The sequence below is a fragment of the Notamacropus eugenii genome, chromosome 2 (genome assembly GCF_028372415.1).
Source record: "Notamacropus eugenii isolate mMacEug1 chromosome 2, mMacEug1.pri_v2, whole genome shotgun sequence".
NCBI lineage: Eukaryota > Metazoa > Chordata > Mammalia > Diprotodontia > Macropodidae > Notamacropus > Notamacropus eugenii.
Window position 1 is genome coordinate 290,076,464 of NC_092873.1, and position 18,905 is coordinate 290,095,368.

The following is an 18,905-nucleotide window of genomic DNA, read 5'->3' on the forward strand; positions in this document are numbered from 1 at the left end:
ATCAGCATATGAATTTCCTGACTTCATCTTTCTCCTTCAGATTCACAACCATGGTTTCCACTGCTGAGAACCGCCAGACTTTCATCAAATCGGTCATCAAATTCCTTCGCCAGTATGGGTTTGATGGGCTAGACTTTGACTGGGAGTACCCTGGGTCTCGTGGCAGCCCTTCACAGGACAAGAACCTCTTTACTGTCTTGGTCAAGGTGAGGTGGACACATCTTGTGATTTTCCTTCCTCCTCCTCCAATCTTCTGACTCACACTGAGCCCTAGCCACTCTTTCCAACAAGGGCTGTGCCTTTGCTCATTCCCCACTATTCACTGGAGTAGGAGTTGAGATACTCATCACTTTTCATTTCTGCTTCTACGTTCTCTTTCTACCACCAGCAATTCCACCTTTGGGGCTCATTCAATCTATATTTATTATCCAATCAAGATTCTGGTGACTGGTGGCTGCCAACTTGCAAGATACTTCCTTTTTCATCCTCAATTAATTAAGTGCCTAGCTCACAAACTTTTTCTCCTCACCACTTTGGCCCTCATTCTTGGGGACTTCGACGTACATACTTCAGCTTTCCCAAAATCCTAACATCTCAGTTCCTCACATTGGTTATTTCCCATGACCTACTCCTCCACCCCACTTCAGTCACACAGAAAGTTCATCATGCCCTTGATCTTGCCATCACTTACAAATTAACCACCCTCCATATTCATTAACTCTGAAATGCTCTTATCAGATCACAATCTATGGGCTGTTCCTTCTCCCTCTGTCTTCTAATATCAAACTCTGTTCTACATCCATAGCAATCCCTCAGTTTTCTCCCAGGCCATCACCCCTACATTAGGCATTGCCTCCTCTTTTCCCCATCTGGATTTTTGGAATCATTTCAACTCTATGCTGTCCTCTTCTCTTGAATCCCTTGACCCTGTACCATATTGGCAATTGTGTCCTGTCAAGTCTCAGTCTTGCCTTTACTACTATACATGTACCATTGAACAAAGGTAGAGGAAATGATACATCTCTTATGACTGAGTCCATTGAAAATTTTTGTTATATGATCTCCATTAAGCCCTCCCTGCTGCTAGGCAATCCTTTTACACCTCCCTCATTAATTCTCTATTGCACTCAACACAGACGTGATACTCCCTCTCCCTTCCCTGTACTGATAGGTAGTCTGTACCCTGTGCCTGGAACTGTCTACCTCCTTGCCTCAGCACCATGCAATACCTGACTCCCTTAAAGCCTCAGCTGCATTACCAGCCCTTCCAAGAGGCCCTTCCTGATTCCCTCAGTTGTTACTGCTTTTCACTGCCTAAATAACTTGGATGCATTTTGTATTTATTTAACTGTGTATATGCCCTTTCTTCCACCATCACACGTATCTTTGCCCAATAGAATGTTAGCTCCCTAACATCAGAGACTGTTTCATTTGGGGCTTTTTTCTTACCCCTGGTGCCTGAGATTTAATAAATGCGTGGTGATCTCTGAGGTCCCTTGTAATCAGTCAAGCAACAAATATTTATGAAGTGATGACTATGTGGTGAGCACCATGGTGGGAGCCAAGGAGACATCTATATTCCCATGATCCTGTGAACTCAATTCACTTGTTGATGTGAATGGATGAAGCATCCAAGGAAGAGCCTGGTGGAGTCCAGAAAGAAGTCAGAGAAGTCTAACTTGGGCTGCTGACCACTTGCTCTTTTCTGTTGGCCCCTAGGAAATGCGTGAAGCCTTTGAGCAGGAAGCCCAGCAGACCAACAAACCCAGGCTGATGGTCACTGCTGCTGTGGCTGCGGGCATCTCCACCATCGAGTCTGGCTATGACATCCCCCAGCTCTCTCAGTGAGTACTGCATTTGGACCCCCAACTGTCTCTCTCAAGGTCAACTGTCACTTGTGCTGAGACAGCCAATTGTCAGGCCTCTCTTACTTCTCAGAAGCCTCCAGAAGAGGTTCCCAATTTCCACTGATCCCACAACTCCTTGCAATCTGGACTTTGCTTCTATCCCTCCAGTGAAATTTGTCTTCAAAAGGAACAATGAGCTCTTGACTGCTAACTCCAATAGACTTTTGACAATCCTCAGTGCTTCCTGAACCTGGTACTGTGCTTAACATAGAGGAGCTATTTAATTAATGCTCACTGATTGATTAATCTTCAGCATGTCTTGAGTATCTGATGCTGTTGACGGCTCCCTCCTATATATTCTTTTCCCCTCCCTTGTTCTTTTCACTCTCCTTGCTATCACTTTGCCTGCTCTGTCTTGTTTGCTAGTTCACCCTCATCTTCCTATCCCTTAAGTAAACATATCCTCCAAGGATCAGTCCTTGACTTTTTTCTCTTCTGTTTTCATTCTCCCACCTCATTTACTCCCTAATGTTGAATTATGACCTCTGAATACCCAGTTCTCCAATTTACGTTGCCAACTCCTATATTTATGTTGAATTATTACTTCTGACCACACAATTCTCCAATTTATCTAGCCAACCCAAATATTCTCATTGATTTTCAGTCCTTTATGTTAAACTACCTCCTAGATAGGCCTTCAACTCCAAAACTAAACACTCTCTGTTACCTAAAACTTGCACATATTCCTAACTTCCTTCTTTCTATCCACAGCATCACTACATTCCAGGTCACTCAGGTTCATAAACCTTGCAGTCATCTCTGACTCTTCTCTCTTCCTCATCCATCGTATATAATCACTTTCCAAATCTTGGCATTTTTATCTTAGCAATCCCTCTCCTTGCGTATTTACTCACTCAGTCTTTATCCTAGTTCATGCGTTTCTTACTACTTGCCAAGACTATGACAACGTCCTCCTAAATGAACTCTTTGCCTCCAATTTGTCTTTTATACCTCTTCCTCACAACTTACTTATCATACATGTCACTCTTCTGCTCAAGAACTTGTTACGAATAATACCCTCAAAAGAGAGTTGGCAGTGAAGCTGCTTCCCCTTTCTGGTCAGCAAACCTTGGAATTTTTCAAACAAATGGCTAACAGGAGACCCTACTTAGCTGAAACCTAATCAGCAAGAAAAGATCTCTACTCTAGAGATGGGGGAAAGGTTATTTTATAAGGACTTGAAAGCACATGAGATTTCAGCAAAATTCTTTGCTCAATATAGATTGCCATATCTAAGCCAAAATGAGTCATAAATTGAAAACATAATTCATAGCAATAACTCTAAAAACATAGGCACACATTCCTGTGAAAAGTCCAGAATGACCTAGGCCCAGTTGGGTGTGCTTGTTACAAATTCACCCAATCTTCCAGAAGGACTACAGAGTAATTCGTTGCTCCTGGGTCCCACGCACCCTCTCTGAGGTTCTATGCCCTCTAATACAGCTGCCAAAGGAGAGAGGAAAGCAAAAGGAAGAGAACGAAATGCCTGCATGCATCTTCCATCTGCTGTGTGACTACTCCTTGTCCTCTGCTCATGATAGAATTCCCAGAGCACCTTCTACTTTCTGATTATATTACAGTTCTGGCAGCTTGGATGGTTCTCTTGATTTACAAGAGGCCAATAAAGTTAGGGTTCGCAGGATCTAGGCATATGAATGGAAAGTTGACTCCTCAGACCAGTCAGTTGGCCCATCGCTACTCCCTTTTCCAATATTTATCAGTCTGTTGAGGAGCTGAAAAGGGAAAGGTTCATTGTTACATCTGAATTCCTACTAACTAAGAAATAAAGAAGTCTTAATTAATCATAAATAACCACTTTGTTTTATTATGGGTTGGTTTTTTTGGTCTGTGTTTTCTTTTACAACATGAGTAATATGGAAATATGTTTTGCATGATGGCACATATATAACCTGTATCAAATTGCTTACTCTTCAGGCAAAAGGAAGGAGAGAATTTGGAAATCAAAATTTTTGAAAACAAATGTTAACAATTGTTTTTACATGTAATTGGGGGAAAATAAAATATTATTAAAAGAATTATGTATTACAATATTGCCATAGATAGTTGAGAAAATCCTTTTCTTAAAAATAAAACAAAGTAAGAAAGTGGGAGAGAGAGAGAGAAACAGGGACAGAGACAGAGAAAGAGAGAGATCAAAGTCTATAACTGGTGATTTAAATCCTGCCACAGCCTGGCTCCAGCTTATTTTCCCAGGTTATATACTAACCAAACTACATAACCAATCAGGGGTTCCCCACTTTCCTGTTTCCATGCATTTGCAAAGTCCCACCTCCATGCCTGGAATGTCTTTACATATTTTATTTGTTGAAATCCTTTTCTTCCTTCAGAGCTCAGCCATGGTACCATCTCCTCCCCAACCCTTCCCTGACTTCCCCAGCTGAAAGTGTATAGCAATGCCATTTATTTGTTTAACAGAATTAAACTGAATGGAAGGCAGCCCCCAGCAGGGATAGAGGAACTAAATAACCACCAGAAATCACCATGAATTCTGTTCTCCAATCTAGGTATCTGGACTTCATCCATGTGATGACCTATGATCTCCATGGCTCCTGGGAGGGCTACACTGGAGAGAACAGCCCCCTGTACAAAAATCCCAGGGACACTGGCAGCAATGCCTATCTGAATGTGGTGAGTGAAGCCACTGTGCAGACTCCAAGAAGGACTGGAGGTATATGGGGCACAAAACGCACTGTCAATTCAGCTATCTGATCGATGAATCAACTAATCATTTCTAATACATGGCCAAGTCACTGAATTGCTATGCTGGGGAGCCTGATCAATACATTAATACTTACCTATGTAAAGTCAAGCTTACTACCACCATCACCATCACCATCACATCACTCCTACTACTGGAGACCACTAGGTGACATAATAGATAAAGAACTGGGTCTGGAGTCAAAAAGACCTCTCACCTCAGACTCTCAAATATTATGTGACCCTATCCAAGTCACTTAACCTCTGCTTATCTCAGTTTCCTCTACTGTCAAATGGGGATCATAACAGCACTTACCTTGCCGAGGTTGTTGTGAGGATCAAATGAGATGATATTTGTAAAGTTCTTGCCTCAGTGCCCTGCACATAGTAGGTGCTTCATAAATGCTTACTTACCCTGATCTAGGCAAAGGGAAGAGAATAAGGATTTCTAAGTGCCTGCAGTGTGTCAGGCACTGTCCTAAGGGCATTACAGATAAGATGCCATTTAATACTAATACTGCTACTACTAACTTATGTTTATATAGGGTTTTTAAGTCTTCGAAGCACTTTACATATCGACTTTGATAATTTGATAATGCCAGGCAGGACAATAAGCTAATAACTAAGAACCTGCCTCCTGGATGGAATAAGTATTCATTCATCCACTCATTTATTCAACAATCACTTGTTAAACATCTGTTACATGCGAGGTATTGTGTTGAATGCTGAGAAAGACAATAAAATAAAATTTAAAAATCTCTTTGAGGTCAGATTCTCAAAGAGCATACCACCCCAAAGGAGGGAAAAGACATTTTCATCTTCATTACAATACAATAAACTATAACCCATTATAGATATAAATTGTAATTAAATATAATTAACTATTATATAAAACATAATATGCCATACTTAAGAGAAGTACAATCTGCTTGTCCTGATAGCAGGCTCTCCCTCTGGACACAGAGAATGTCTGACGTTCTCATGTGGAGATTGCAGGAGAGTAAACATTCACCATGGAATCTTTGGAGAGTCTTTCTTCCATAAAACTGCCAGGCCAAAAACCATATCCTAGCTGTTATTAATTGGGAATAATCAGAGAATGCTTCAAGAAAGAAGAGGCATTTGAACTGGATCTAGAAAGAAGGGCCAAGGTTAAATGTGCTTCCACTGCAGGATTATGCTATGAACTATTGGAAAAACAATGGCGCCCCAGCTGAGAAGCTGATTGTTGGATTCCCATCTTATGGACACACCTTCATCTTGAGCAATCCTTCTGAATCTGGCATCGGTGCCCCTACTTCTGGCCCTGGTCCTGCTGGGACCTACACCAAGCAGTCTGGCTTCTGGGCTTACTATGAGGTAGGTGTCTCCAAGCTGTATGAAAACAGGGAAAGACTACTGTTGACCCTTCTGCTTGGGAAATGAAAAGGGTTGCATGTTCCCAGTGATACTTAATTAACCTTCTTTCTCTGTCCCAATTTTCTATGATTCAAAGGAAAAAGCAGAAGGGACATATCATAGAGCTAGAGCTAGAAGTGACTCCAGAGGCCATGTAGATCAACCTTTTCATTTTAGAGATAAGGAAACTAAGAATTATGTGAATTCTTCAGGTCACACAAAGAGTATCAGAGGCTAGATTTGAATCTGGTTTTGTCAGTCTTTCAACCTCATTGTTCTCTTTTCTCAGATCTGCACTTTCCTGAAGGATGGTGCTACTGAGGTATGGGAGGCTTCTGAGGATGTGCCCTATGCTTACAAAGGCAATGAGTGGGTTGGTTATGACAACCCCAGGAGCTTCCAAGTCAAGGTAGAGTAATTCTCTGGGCTCCTCTGAGTCTCTTTATTCCTACGTGTAGCCCAAAGCCTTGGGAGAACCCAAGATTGGGCCTGGAGCAAACATCTGTCTTGTCCCACAGGCTGAATGGCTGAAGAAGAATAACTTTGGAGGAGCCATGGTCTGGGCCATTAGCCTGGATGACTTCACTGGGACTTTCTGTAACCAGGGAAAATTCCCCCTCATCAACACCTTGAAGAAAGCCCTGGGTCTGGAGAGTGCAAGTAAGTGGGAACACCAGGTGTGCTCTTTCCCCTTCCCTTCCCCCTCTTTAATACTTGATAGGGTGAGAGTAGCACTGAGAAAAAGAGTTTTTGCAATTACTGGAATTTGAAAATGAAGGGAGAGGGAAGAACTCAAAGAAAAACTATTAATATTGGATTGCTATCCACCTGAGAAATGACTCATTTAGTCCCCAGAGACATGGCATCTCTGGAGATTATGGAATCTGGCCAAACTAGGGTCTTCCAAGTCTGTTCGATTAGGGGAAAGCCCTAAATCAACAGATGATTATCAAACCAATCAGGGTAACTTATCAGGAATAGTGCCATGTCGACCCTTTTATTCACGCAAAGAATGAAAAAGAATATGAACACAAGGTGTCCAGCATTCTACTACATAGTAGAGAGAAGTGGGTACCATATGCTGGGCCTGGTGGTTCAACCAGTTCTTGAAGAAGTCTTTTGGAGGTACACTTGCAATTACATGTATCCCTGACTCTCCTGGAGTGGGCCCTGATTCCTCCTGGCAAAAAATAATCCTGTGCCCTGAGGGGGAAAAGTTTGAAGCCCACCAGTGGATATCAAGAGGCATGAGCTAAAGTTCCTGACTATGAGGAATTTCCAGACTAGTTGAGGTATCTCATGCACATGTTGAAATTTAAATAACACTGCAAGCAGTTTTGCCTTTGGCAGTGTATGGTTGAATGATGAATATGTGGTTTGGTTTATAAATTCTGTGAGTTCATAGGAGGAAGAAGTCACTGAGGGTTAGAGTGGTCGAAGAAGACTTCATATAAAAATGGGAACTGAAGAAGCCCTTGAAGAATGCATCATAGGGAGATCAGCCAGGCCAAGATGGGAACATGAGCAGGGGAAGCCCAAGGTGGTAGGGAATGACCACAGAAAGCCCTGGAGGAAAGAACCAGGAGCAGGATTTGAGAGGAAGGCCCCACACCTCAGACATTTGAAACCATGGGCAGAGGATCAATGACTTACTCCTTCCTTCCCAGGTTGTAAGGCCTCAGTGGGTGGTAGTGGTGGCAGTAGCAGCGATGATAGTGGTGGCAGTAGCAGCAGTGGCAGCAGCTCTGGGGACAGTTCCAGCAACAGTGGTTTCTGTGCCAAAAGGGCCAGTGGCCTGTATGCTGACCCCACCAACAAGAATGCCTACTACAACTGTGCAAATGGGAGGACCTACCAGCAACACTGCCAGACGGGTCTTGTCTTTGATACTCAATGTTCCTGTTGCAACTGGTCATGATTTCACTGAGTTTGAGGTCACCCAAGTAGTCCCTAGAAATGTGCAATAAAATGGTGAAAATTAATGTTCTGTGGTGTCTGTTTCTTTGTCAAGTCCTCCCTGGCTCTGGGGCTCAAAACAACCAACCCACCAGTTGCTCTTAAAACGGAAAAGGATCTTAGATGTCATCAAGGCCAGCTTCCAGCAATGGCCATGACACAACAACCAGACAGTCGGCTTCCTATACTTAGTGCCCTGAAGGCCACTGGCTTCTACTCTGGTTTTCTATTGCTGATGGTAGACAAAGGAGTAACCCCCAAACTGCCCACTTGGGCAAAAGTCAAGGTAGCTCAGTCTGAAGCCAGTTCTCATCAGCAGTCAACACTCCTAGCAGCCTGTTCAGTCTAGACTTATTCCCTGCTTCCTGATTCCTATCCACAAATAGAAGCTAACTACCATCAGATTTTCACAGCATTGCCGACTTAGGAGAGATATAGAAAGCTGTTCAGTCTACCCTGTACCTGAACAAGAATCAAAATCCCTTCTATTTCCAAAAAGAAGTTACTCAACACTTAAAGACCTTCAGGAAACTGAGCCAAATTCGATAAAGTGAGTTGCCCAGGAATACACAGCTAGTAAGTGTCCCAAGCCAGATTTGAACACAGGAGGGTCAGTATTTCTGACTCCAGGTCAGGCACTCTATCCACTGCGTCACTGAACTGCCCATGAAGGAATCTTATTCCACCACTAACCCTAGAATGAGTCTTACTCCACCACTAACCCTAGAATGAATCTTATTTCATTTTTGCAAAATTCTAATTATTAGAAAGTCTTTACTTACATTAAACGAAAACCTCCCTTACTGCAACTTCTATTTGCTTGAAGTTCTGCCTTCTGGAAGGAAGCAAAACGAATCTAATCCTTCTTCCACAGAACAGCCCTTCAATACTCATCTATCATTTCCTGCTGTTCTTTGCACAAGTCTACACACTAAACACCCCCAGTTCCTTTAACCAGGGTTTATATGGCCACTAGGGGGCACAGTGGGTGGAGCACTGGGCTTGAAGTAAGGAAGACCTGAGTTCAAATATGACCTCAGATGCTGTGTGACCCTGGATACTTTGTTTGCCTTTGTTTCCTCAACTGTAAAGTGGACATAACAATGGACCTACCTCACAGGGTTCTTGATGATAAAATGAGATTACATTTGGATAGCACCTACCACTTAGTGGGTGCTCTCTTGAAGACCTCTAGTGAGGAGGATCCCCTTGTCTGCTAAGGCAGTCCATCTCTCCTTCTGGAACTTTGTCTTGATGTCAGACCTAAAGCTGCCTTTCTACAACTTCCACCTGCTGCTCCCATTCTTCCATCAAGTCTTTGCCATCTCTCCCACTATTCCCTTTCAAATGCTTTAACACAGCTATCCTGACTTCTCTTTATCTTCTCTTTTCCAAATTAAATGTTTCCAGTTCTTTAGCCATTCTTCATGTAGCATGAACTCAAGGCCTTTTACCTTTCTCAGGTCTCCCTTCTTAAAATGCCATGCCCAGAAACAAACACTCTATACTAGATTCTGATCTGACCAGGGAAGAGTACTGAGAAATTAGTCACTTTCTTATCTCTTGACCAAGCCAGGACCAATGTGAAAAGAACTGTCTACCAGACCCCACTCAGGAAAGGTCATCTCTCATTTGTTTGTTTGTTTGCTTTTACATTTCAATTAAATATTTTATTTTTCCAATTACATGTAAAACAATTTGTAAAACTTCTTTTTTTAAATTTTGAGTTCTAAATTCTCTTCCTCCCCCCTTCTCTTCTCCCCTCATTTAGAAGGCAGGCGATTTGTTCTTCTTTGTTGGAATAGTTACAAATTCCTTTTCTAAGCTAGTCCTTATTTGAAATGACAGTAATCATGTATATAGCACAATAAGATTTCCAAAGTACTTTACAAATATTAACTCATTTTAACCTCACAACATCTTTAGAATGTAGTGCTGTTATTATGCTCATTTTACAGATGGGGAAACTGAGGCAAATAGAGGTTAAGTGACTCACCCAAGACCACACAGCTAGAAAGTGTCTGAAGCAGGATTTGAGTCCAGTCTTCCTGATTCTAGGTTGGACATCATCCAGTCTCTAAGGACCTTTCTGTTTCTGACACTCTATGGAATAGGGATTAACCCTGAGATTTCTTTGACATAGGAACTCAGGGTAAGAAAAATCTGCCATGGACATCCCCATGCCTACCGCTAAAGAGTTAAAACTACAAGTTATAGACTCAGAATTTCTGAAGGCACAGAGAGTGTAAATGACTTGTCTGGGGTCACAGACTTCCGGGTTTCAAGATCACCTGTCCATCCACTACAGCATATTGCCACTCAGTGATTCTGAGGTTCTATGAATCTAAGAATACCAGCCTTTGTGAACAATAAACTGAAGATAAAACTGAAAAACGCACACAAAGGGAGGCTGATGCTAAAATCAAAATGGAGCCTATGGCAGTTATTTGTATACAGATCCGATTAGAGAAGTTAATTTGCTTGTTCTACATGATAATTAGCAGGAGTGACACAAAATTTCTATAATTACTATGAAGCCTCCACCAACCCCACCCCCAACTTTCTTAGCTGACTTATAGGAAGGTTGGAAATCCCTTCTTTGCAAATTGGAAAGTTTGGAAGGAGCTGGCCAGAACTCTTCTCCCTTCCTCATCAGCTTCTAAGATCCCAGATCTCATCATCAGAGATTCTCAAGGCTTGATTATCATCTAGACAACATAAGGAACCAAAAACTCCAGAGCCATTAGCCCAAGGACATAGCTAGTAAGTGGCCTAGTAGTGCCAGGATGATAACCTACTAAGCCCTCATCCATTGTACTTTCCAAAGTAGCACACCTGCTGAGGCTCAAGGGCTAAGCTGGTCTTATCTTAGAAGAGGCACTGAAGTGATTCAGTGGATAGACCTCGAGGTCTGGAAACAGGAAGACCTGAATTCAAATGTGACCTCAGACACTTACTAGCCATGCCACCCCAGGCAAGTCACTTAACCTTTGTTTGCCTCAATTTCCTTGGTTGTAAAATGAGAATAATGATGGCACCTACTTCCCAGGATTGTTATTATGACCAAATGAGATAATACTTGTAAAGCACTTGGCACAGTGCCTAACACATAGGAAGTATTTAATAAATACTTGTTTCCATCCTTCTGTACTTTGAGGAAGGTTTGACAAACTTTTGAACCAAAGCATCCTCAGGACCCAGTAGTCACTGTCCTTGCTCCCACTACCTTAGGGCAGGTAGACATATCTGGTAGGAGTCCCAGAATATTGGGGAATATTTCCCAGAGAATTGGGAAATGGGAATCGCAATCTATCAGCGAGGTTTTATTAAGCACCTACCTTATGTCAAGCACTGTGTCAAATGCTGAAGGTAAGAAATAGAAAGAAATATCTATCATCTATCTATCTATCTATCTATCTCTATGTATCTCTTTATATGTATCTATTTGGCAGCTAGGTGGCACAGTGGATAGAGCACAGGGTGTGGAGTCAGGAAGACATCTTACTAAGTTCAAATCTGGTCTCAGAAAGTGTGACAGTGGGCAAGCCATTTAATCCTGTTTGCCTCAGATTCTTCACCTATAAAATGAGCTGGAGAAGAAAGTGGGAAACGACTCTACTATTTTGCCAAGAAAATCCCAAATGGCGTCACCAGATTGCAGGAAGGGAGACTTAGCTTTGATGAAAGGACAAAAATGACTGAAAACCAACCAAACAACAAAACTAAACAATGAAAACACAAGGGGTAATGAGTTTCCCCTCACTGGAGGTCTTTAAGTATTGAATAACTTCTGTATGGAAGTACAAAGGATTTTCATTGCTCTTCAGGTACAGGTTAGATTAAACAGTTTCTTTTATCCCACCTAACTCTGCGGTGCTGTGAAAAATCTGATATTACTTAACTTCTATTTGTGGATAGGGATCAGATGAAAAAATAGGTAATTTGGAAACTGTTAAATATTTAATGAGATATATTTAATTATTAACAGGCAATAATAATAATGATATTTATTTTAATAGTAAATTCTCTTTGAAAATCTTACTTATTATGAAAGCATAAAAGGTGATTTAAAGATTTAGCTTCAAGCCTGTTAATGATGAAATGAACAATTTTCTGTGCAAGGTAATTTGGAAGTGCATTCACCTAGATTGACAATGGGTTTGTTTCAAGTTTTAAATACATAATATTGTTTTCAGAATTGTTATATTTCTAAATTTTCTTATATTGTGTAACTTGTTAAACAATTATACCAGCTGCATTGTTGGAAAAGCAATTCCTCCTATAATCTTTTTAGGTGTTAGATTTAGAAGGTCTGGTAAACTTTGTTATTGTGATAAGGCTACTATAACTGGTACGTTCTTCTTGGTTTATAAAAACTGAATCACCTCCCCCATTGCAAAGACCTTCTTGATTAGAGGGAGGCGGTAACTAGGAATTTTGTGATAACTAGGAATTTAATGTGTTATAACACTTTAGGGATTTAGTTATGTTACATAAAGATATTTTACATCAAAGTAGTTGTGATAAATTCCAATTTTAAAGATTTAGTTTTGTTTTAAGGTTGAAAAGAGACAGTTATCATTTTAGAGATTTCTAACTTTATCTGATTTATTTCATTAAAGTTTAGTAATTATTCCGTTTAATATCAGAATAAATTTTAAACTGTTTTAAGAAAGGGAAATACTCTTAGGAAGAAAAGTTTTGTGAAAATCTTTTGTGTGATTTTCAGAAGGCCTACTGAATTTCTGTGTGTAAGCTAATTTCTTGCTAAATTACTGTGGTGAGCTGGAAGTGGGAGAGATCTTGCTCTTTTGATCTGCATTTGTACTGTTTGAACTTCTATGTGTAAGATTCAGTTCCTGAAGTATCTCATTCTTTCAGAAGGATGAGTACAATTAGAGAAGGAAAAACAGGCTTCTGAAGGAAGTATGTAAATTTATTAAGTTGTGAGGTTTAAGTGAGGAACCTCTTCTGCTTTTGTTGTAAGGAACTAGATTTTAGTACAGACGGTTATGGTAGTGAAATTAGTAACTTATGAGCTATTTTGTGTTATCTTAACGGGAAATGTTATTTTACTATGTTTGTTGTGTAATCCTGGAATCAGAACATATATAGAAATGTATGCCAACTACTTAAAGATGCTCCCATTGTTTTAAGGGATTCTGAGGGCAGTAGTATTTTTCTGTGATGAATCTCTTACTGTTACCAACATGAGATGATAGTCAATACTTACTCTCTAGGTAGGATGTGTGATCCTTGAAAGTTCAACCCACCTGAAGCTCTGCTCACTGTAACTTGCTATTCAAGACTTTATGAGATGGTAATTTACTGCTGTTTTGAGCTTTGATTACAGGGAGAATTGTCTGAACTGACTGGAAGCCATTAATGAAAGATGGCATGTGCTATAGATTGGGAACTGGTAAAGGTGGATGTCTGTGTCTTGGAAAACTTTTGGGGACAACCTCAGACACAGCTTAGGTAGGGTCTTCCTGACTCTATTTTCCCATAGTGCTGTGTGTGTTTGCCCTTTGTTGCCAAAGAAGGACCATGCCATCAGAGAAATGATGACATGACTTGCACTTCACTTTGTTTTGAGTGAGGGCTGTGCAGGTCACCAGCCTCACTTCTCCTCTAGAGCTACTTGAATCCAGTGACCAGATATTCATCAGGATAACTGGAAATGACCCAGGATGAGGTAATTAGGGTTAAGTCACTTGCCCAAGGTCACACAGCTAGGGCATGTCAAGTGTCTGAGGCGAGATTTGAACTCAGGTCCTCCTGAATCCTGCACTGGTGATCTATCCACTGCATCACTTGGCTGCCTGCCCACAGTGATATTTCCTTTCTGAAAAGGAAAATTCTTCACCTGATGAATTCTGAGCCTTGCTTGTAACATCTTGTGACTATGTCATTGATTGTCAGATGTGACTCATGCCTGGAATCAATCAGAGCTAAGGAAGTTTCCCTCTTCTATTATGATATATAACACTGTTATAACCCCATCCCTCTTTGTCCATTTGTAGCAAATTTCTATAATCAAGAAGTCTTGTAAGTACAATACTAAATCTATTAAATGACACAATAATACCAGAATTTCTTTGAGTTTTTGACTTACAATTCTAATCTTTATTCGGGGTCAAATAATAATACTATAGTGATGATTACCTCATAAGGGGGAAATGATTAGATTTTTCTGATTATTTCAGTATCTGTGTGATCATTCCAAAAGGCAGAAGAGGTCATTTTATCGTTGGACCCTCAAATTTTAAAAAGTATTCTTATATTAGGTACAGGACTTAGATAAAGATAGAAACAGCAAATGGTATATAAGCTTAGATTCTCTGAAGTTTCAAAATTGGAGAGCCAAATTTGACTGCACTAAATTATACTAAGTCAGAATTACCTAGGAACTTCTGGGTTTGGAACCAGAGAAGCAGAGTTCCCTTTAGAATCTATCCTAAGAATAAAACGTACTGTCCATGGAAAGCTATCTATGAACCAGATAACTACACGAGATATCTGGGACTCAAAAAGTAGTGATGAAATGGACATTATGAATGGGTTACTGGGATACAAGGAAACTTGATGTCAGTTAACATTGGTGATAATGATTGTGCTGCTTTGCATGGTTTATGTTTAAGTTTTCTTGGTTACCTTGATGACATGTAAATCTCCCTTCTCAAAGCTAGTTCATTGTGAGTCCTCTAAGGAGTTGGATCTTTACCTGATTTCAGGTAATGATGCCATTATGGGAATTGTGAGAAATACTTTATTGCATTATTTGAACTTAGCCTTGTGTGGCAGGGAAACTGGACAATCTCTATGTGCCTTTTACAAAGGAACTAAGCTATGCTGACTAGAAACTCAGATCCAAAGATGGTTAGGAGGAGTTTTCTCTTAAATGTCAACTCATATGTTTTCTAAGAGCCCCTACCAAGTCTTTTCTGGTGATGGACTCCTGGGTCATCTAAATACTGCCTCCACTCCCAAGTGCATATTTGAGCTCATAGGTGACCTTGTCTTATGCTTCCACAAGGGCATGAAGAAGACAACATCTGACACAGAGAGCTTTCCCAAGAATCTAGAACAGGCCTGTGAGAGGAAGGGCTCCCTCCCCACCTGAGCCCCCTTGGCAGATCCTTGCATGATTTACTCCATTTACCTGTTATCTCTAGACTGCACTAGTTTTGGTTACCTGGCTGTGGGACTTTTCCCCTACTTCACGCTCCCTTTCGTCTCCTTCTTTACTTGCTCTTGGTTGTGTTGAAAAGAGCTGCTACAACTCTCCTTCCCACTCCCTGAAGGAGAGTGAAACTTTCCCCATACCTTTCTTGGTCTGCAGGTGATACCTTCACAGGAGCTTTGACCAAAAGAAGAGAAGATGTGGGACCCTGCTTTATCCCATTTGAAATGCACCCTGAGTGAATCCCCAAATTAAACTGAATGAGAATATTCTCCATTTTTTGACTGATAAGGACCAGGTGCCTTGAACTGGACACTATCTTGATTAATGGCATTTCTCTTCTCTTGTTATTTTATGGACACTGTCCTGTTATGACACTCTTGATAGGACATTTCTTTGTTTATGACTGAGGGAACACAGGCATCCTGGGAACACTCTCTTTTTCTAAGAAACTGTAATGTTGACTGACACAGGCATCCTGAATCAGGGAGGAAGAGGAGCAGAAACTTCCTTACTCTGTGGGTATATAATCTGTTCAGCCCAGACCCAAACTGAGGTCATTTACAATGCATGGGCACATGCAAGATTGGGCCTGGAGCAAACATCTATCTTGTCCCACAGGCTGAGTGGCTGAAAAAGAATAACTTTGGAGGAGCCATGGTTTGGGCCATTGACCTGGATGACTTCACTGGGACTTTCTGTAACCATGGAAAGTTCCTCCTGATCAACACCTTGAAGAAAGCCCTGGGTCTGGAGAGTGCAAGTAAGTGGGAACTGCAGATGTTCCCAGGGTCCCTAAATGCCCCCTTTTCTACTTATCACACCCTACAACACATGAAAGATAACTCAAATAATCACCTACTAAATGCCTATCCCTATTCTGAGAATCAGATACTCCTGTCTGTCCTTGTTCTGGCATTGTCATGTCAAGGACACAACTTATGATATAAGTGGAAATCAGTGGTGGAGAAGGTGGGGAAAAATGCGCAAATTTGTTGACTTTGGACAGTTTTAAGGTAGAATGATGGATCATCATCCTCTGATTTATGAGGTCACAGACCTAGAGCTGGAAGGGACCTCCAGCATCATGTAATTCAACCTCCTCATGCTATAGATGAAAAAAAAAACAAAACCTGAGGTCCAGGGAGAAAAAACACTGACTTTTCAGTCAGAGGTTCTAGATTCAAATCGTACTTCTGGCATTTAATTACCTGCTTGACCTTGAGCAGATCCCTTCACTTCCTTGGGCCTCAGTTCCCTCCTCCGCAAAATGAAGGAGTTGGAATAGCAGGATGCTTATTAGTTTTCCATCATTTCAGTCATGTCTGACTTTCTGTGATGATATTTTGGGGTTTTCTTGGCAAAGATGCTGGAGTAGTTTACCATTTCCTTCTCCAGCTCATTTTACAGATGAGGAACCTGAGGCAAACAACGTTAAGTGATTTGTCACTTGATACAGTTAGTAAGTGTCTGAGGCTGGATTTGAACTCATGAAAATGAGTCTTGATTCCAAACTTGATTCTTAGGCCCCTTCAAACTCTAAGTCTATGTTCTTATATGGTTTCTATATAACTTTCCCAAAGTATAAAGCTTTACAAAGCATTTTTCTTACAACAACAAGATGAAGTGGCAAGAGTACTGGATTTAGTATCATAAAAACTGGGTCCAGATCTAGAATCTATCACTATCTGTGTGAACTTGGGCAAGTCACTTATGTTCTCTGAACCTCAGGGGTCTGCTTTACAGACTAGATGCTCTTTCTGGTCCTTTCCAGTCCTAAATCTAGTTTCCCATGAGTTGTGTGAGGTAGGTAGCACAAATACAATTGTTTCTATACTACAAATATTTAATGTACACAACAAATAATCTTATTTTCCTACTAATGGGATCATGGCTCAGAAGCTGAAAGGGATCTCAGAGGCCACTTAGTACAGCCCATTCATTCTATAGAGGCAGAAATAAATTCTGTACCCAAGGTGACAAAGATGGCATCAGATACAGGATTCAAACAAAGGTCCTCCTCCACCAGGGTCAGTGAATATCCCCTACAACCACACCAGTCAGGTTTATGTGATGCTTGAAGTATGTTATCTTTATTTTTAATATGTTACATATCTTTACAACCATTACAATGGTTACATTAATTATAGTACCATCCTTAATGTAATGTGATTACATTACAATCCTTATAACCATTTTTTTGTAGTGGTACAATTTTTACAAATCAGGAAACTGAAACTCAGAGGGGTTATAAGTGTCTCTCCTAAGATTCCAGAGCTTGCAATCTAAATCTCGGTAACCTGACTGTTCAGCCAATACTCAAACCTCTCCTTCCCCAGTGCCATAACCTTTTGTAAGTTCATAGTGATTTTCTCCTCCAGGCTGTACCATCTCAACTCAACCAATTGCTCCAATCACATCAGCTCCCAGCAGTGGCAGAAGTGGCAGTTCAGGTGGGAGCAGTGGCAGCAGCAGTTCTGAAAGCAGCTCTGGGGGGCAGCGGATTCTGTGCTGGCAAAGCCGATGATTTCTACCCTATGGCCAATAACAGGAACGCGTTCTGGCACTATTTGAACAGCCACACCTATGAGCAGTAGTGCTCTACTGGACTTGTCTTTGACACCAGCTGTGAGTGCTGCTCACAAGGGCATAAACTTGACCTTCCTTCCTTTTTCCCATTTTCCTGACAATGCTTTTTGCTTATAATGTACTAATGATTCTACATTAAAATCCAGCAATGAATACCCAAATGGTCTCAATCTTGTGTGTCTGATACAGAAATATTTTAGGTGAGAATGTTAGTATAAGAGAGATGTTAAAGATTTCATGGGCAGACTCTTTGAGGTACACATGGGGTGGGACAATTCTTTTTTTTCTCTGAAATCACTGGTGTGATAGTAGTTTATATTTACAAAAGTCCAGTGGGATTCCATCCTCTAGACTATGATCTTCTTGAGAACAGGGACTTGTCTTTTTCCTTTTTTTCTATCCCCAACTCATAGAGCACAGTGCCACACACATAGCAGGCACCATACAAATGCTAATTTGCTGACTGAGATATGGAACGAAAGACTATTATTCCCATTTTACAGATGAGGGCACTGAAACTCGTTGACTTGCCACAAAGTTAGTATGTGGCAGATCCAAACTCAAAGCTAGATTTTTTTATTTGAAGTTAAGAACTCTTTTCACTATGCTCCCCCAAACAACCCAGTGCTTATTCAGCCTTGCGTATATTTCAGGGCACCCAGAAATCTTATATTCCAGTCATTCATCATTTCCCTCTCCCTGATCATCTGAAACCTTTCTCTCATCATTTAGCTCATAAGGTGATACAAGATCCAAGTTCAAATCTGGTCTCAGATACTTACTAGCTGTATGATCCTGGGAAAGCCATTTAACTTCTGCCTGCCTCAGTATCCTCATCTGTAAAATGAGGGTAATATCATCAGCCTCTCAGGATTATTATTAAATTAGATATTTGTAAAGTTTTTATCACAGTGCTTGGCAAATAGTAGTTGCTATATAAATGTTAGTTGTTATGAAGAGGGACAGAGACACAGAGAAGGAAAAACAAAATTAAAGAGACACAGAAACATAGAAACTTCAAGAGAGGAGATAGAAAGTCGGAGTCAACAAGCTGAGAGGAGAGACAGAAACAGAGAAAGGAGAGAGAGACATAGAGGAAGACTGAAAGAAATTGACCCTACTCTAAAGGAATGGTAAGAAGTTTAAAAAAAAAA

At 40.8% G+C, this 18,905-nt stretch overlaps 1 protein-coding gene and 1 long non-coding RNA gene across 2 annotated transcripts; one reads left to right on the plus strand and one right to left on the minus strand.

The window, feature by feature from the left end:
• Positions 1-40: 40 nt before the first annotated feature.
• LOC140527410 (acidic mammalian chitinase-like) lies at positions 41-17,987 on the plus strand. Its single transcript, XM_072644325.1, is given in 8 exon segments — positions 41-206; positions 1,720-1,844; positions 4,433-4,556; positions 5,799-5,984; positions 6,313-6,432; positions 6,542-6,683; positions 17,544-17,653; positions 17,655-17,987. Coding segments are annotated over 8 exon segments (1,158 nt in total). The 5' UTR covers positions 41-50; the 3' UTR covers positions 17,850-17,987.
• LOC140527411 (uncharacterized) lies at positions 5,480-8,977 on the minus strand. Its single transcript, XR_011974792.1, has 3 exons — positions 8,762-8,977; positions 7,879-7,973; positions 5,480-5,999 (listed from the first exon to the last, which is right to left on the minus strand). It is a non-coding gene; the product is annotated as an uncharacterized lncRNA (long non-coding RNA).
• Positions 17,988-18,905: the final 918 nt, after the last annotated feature.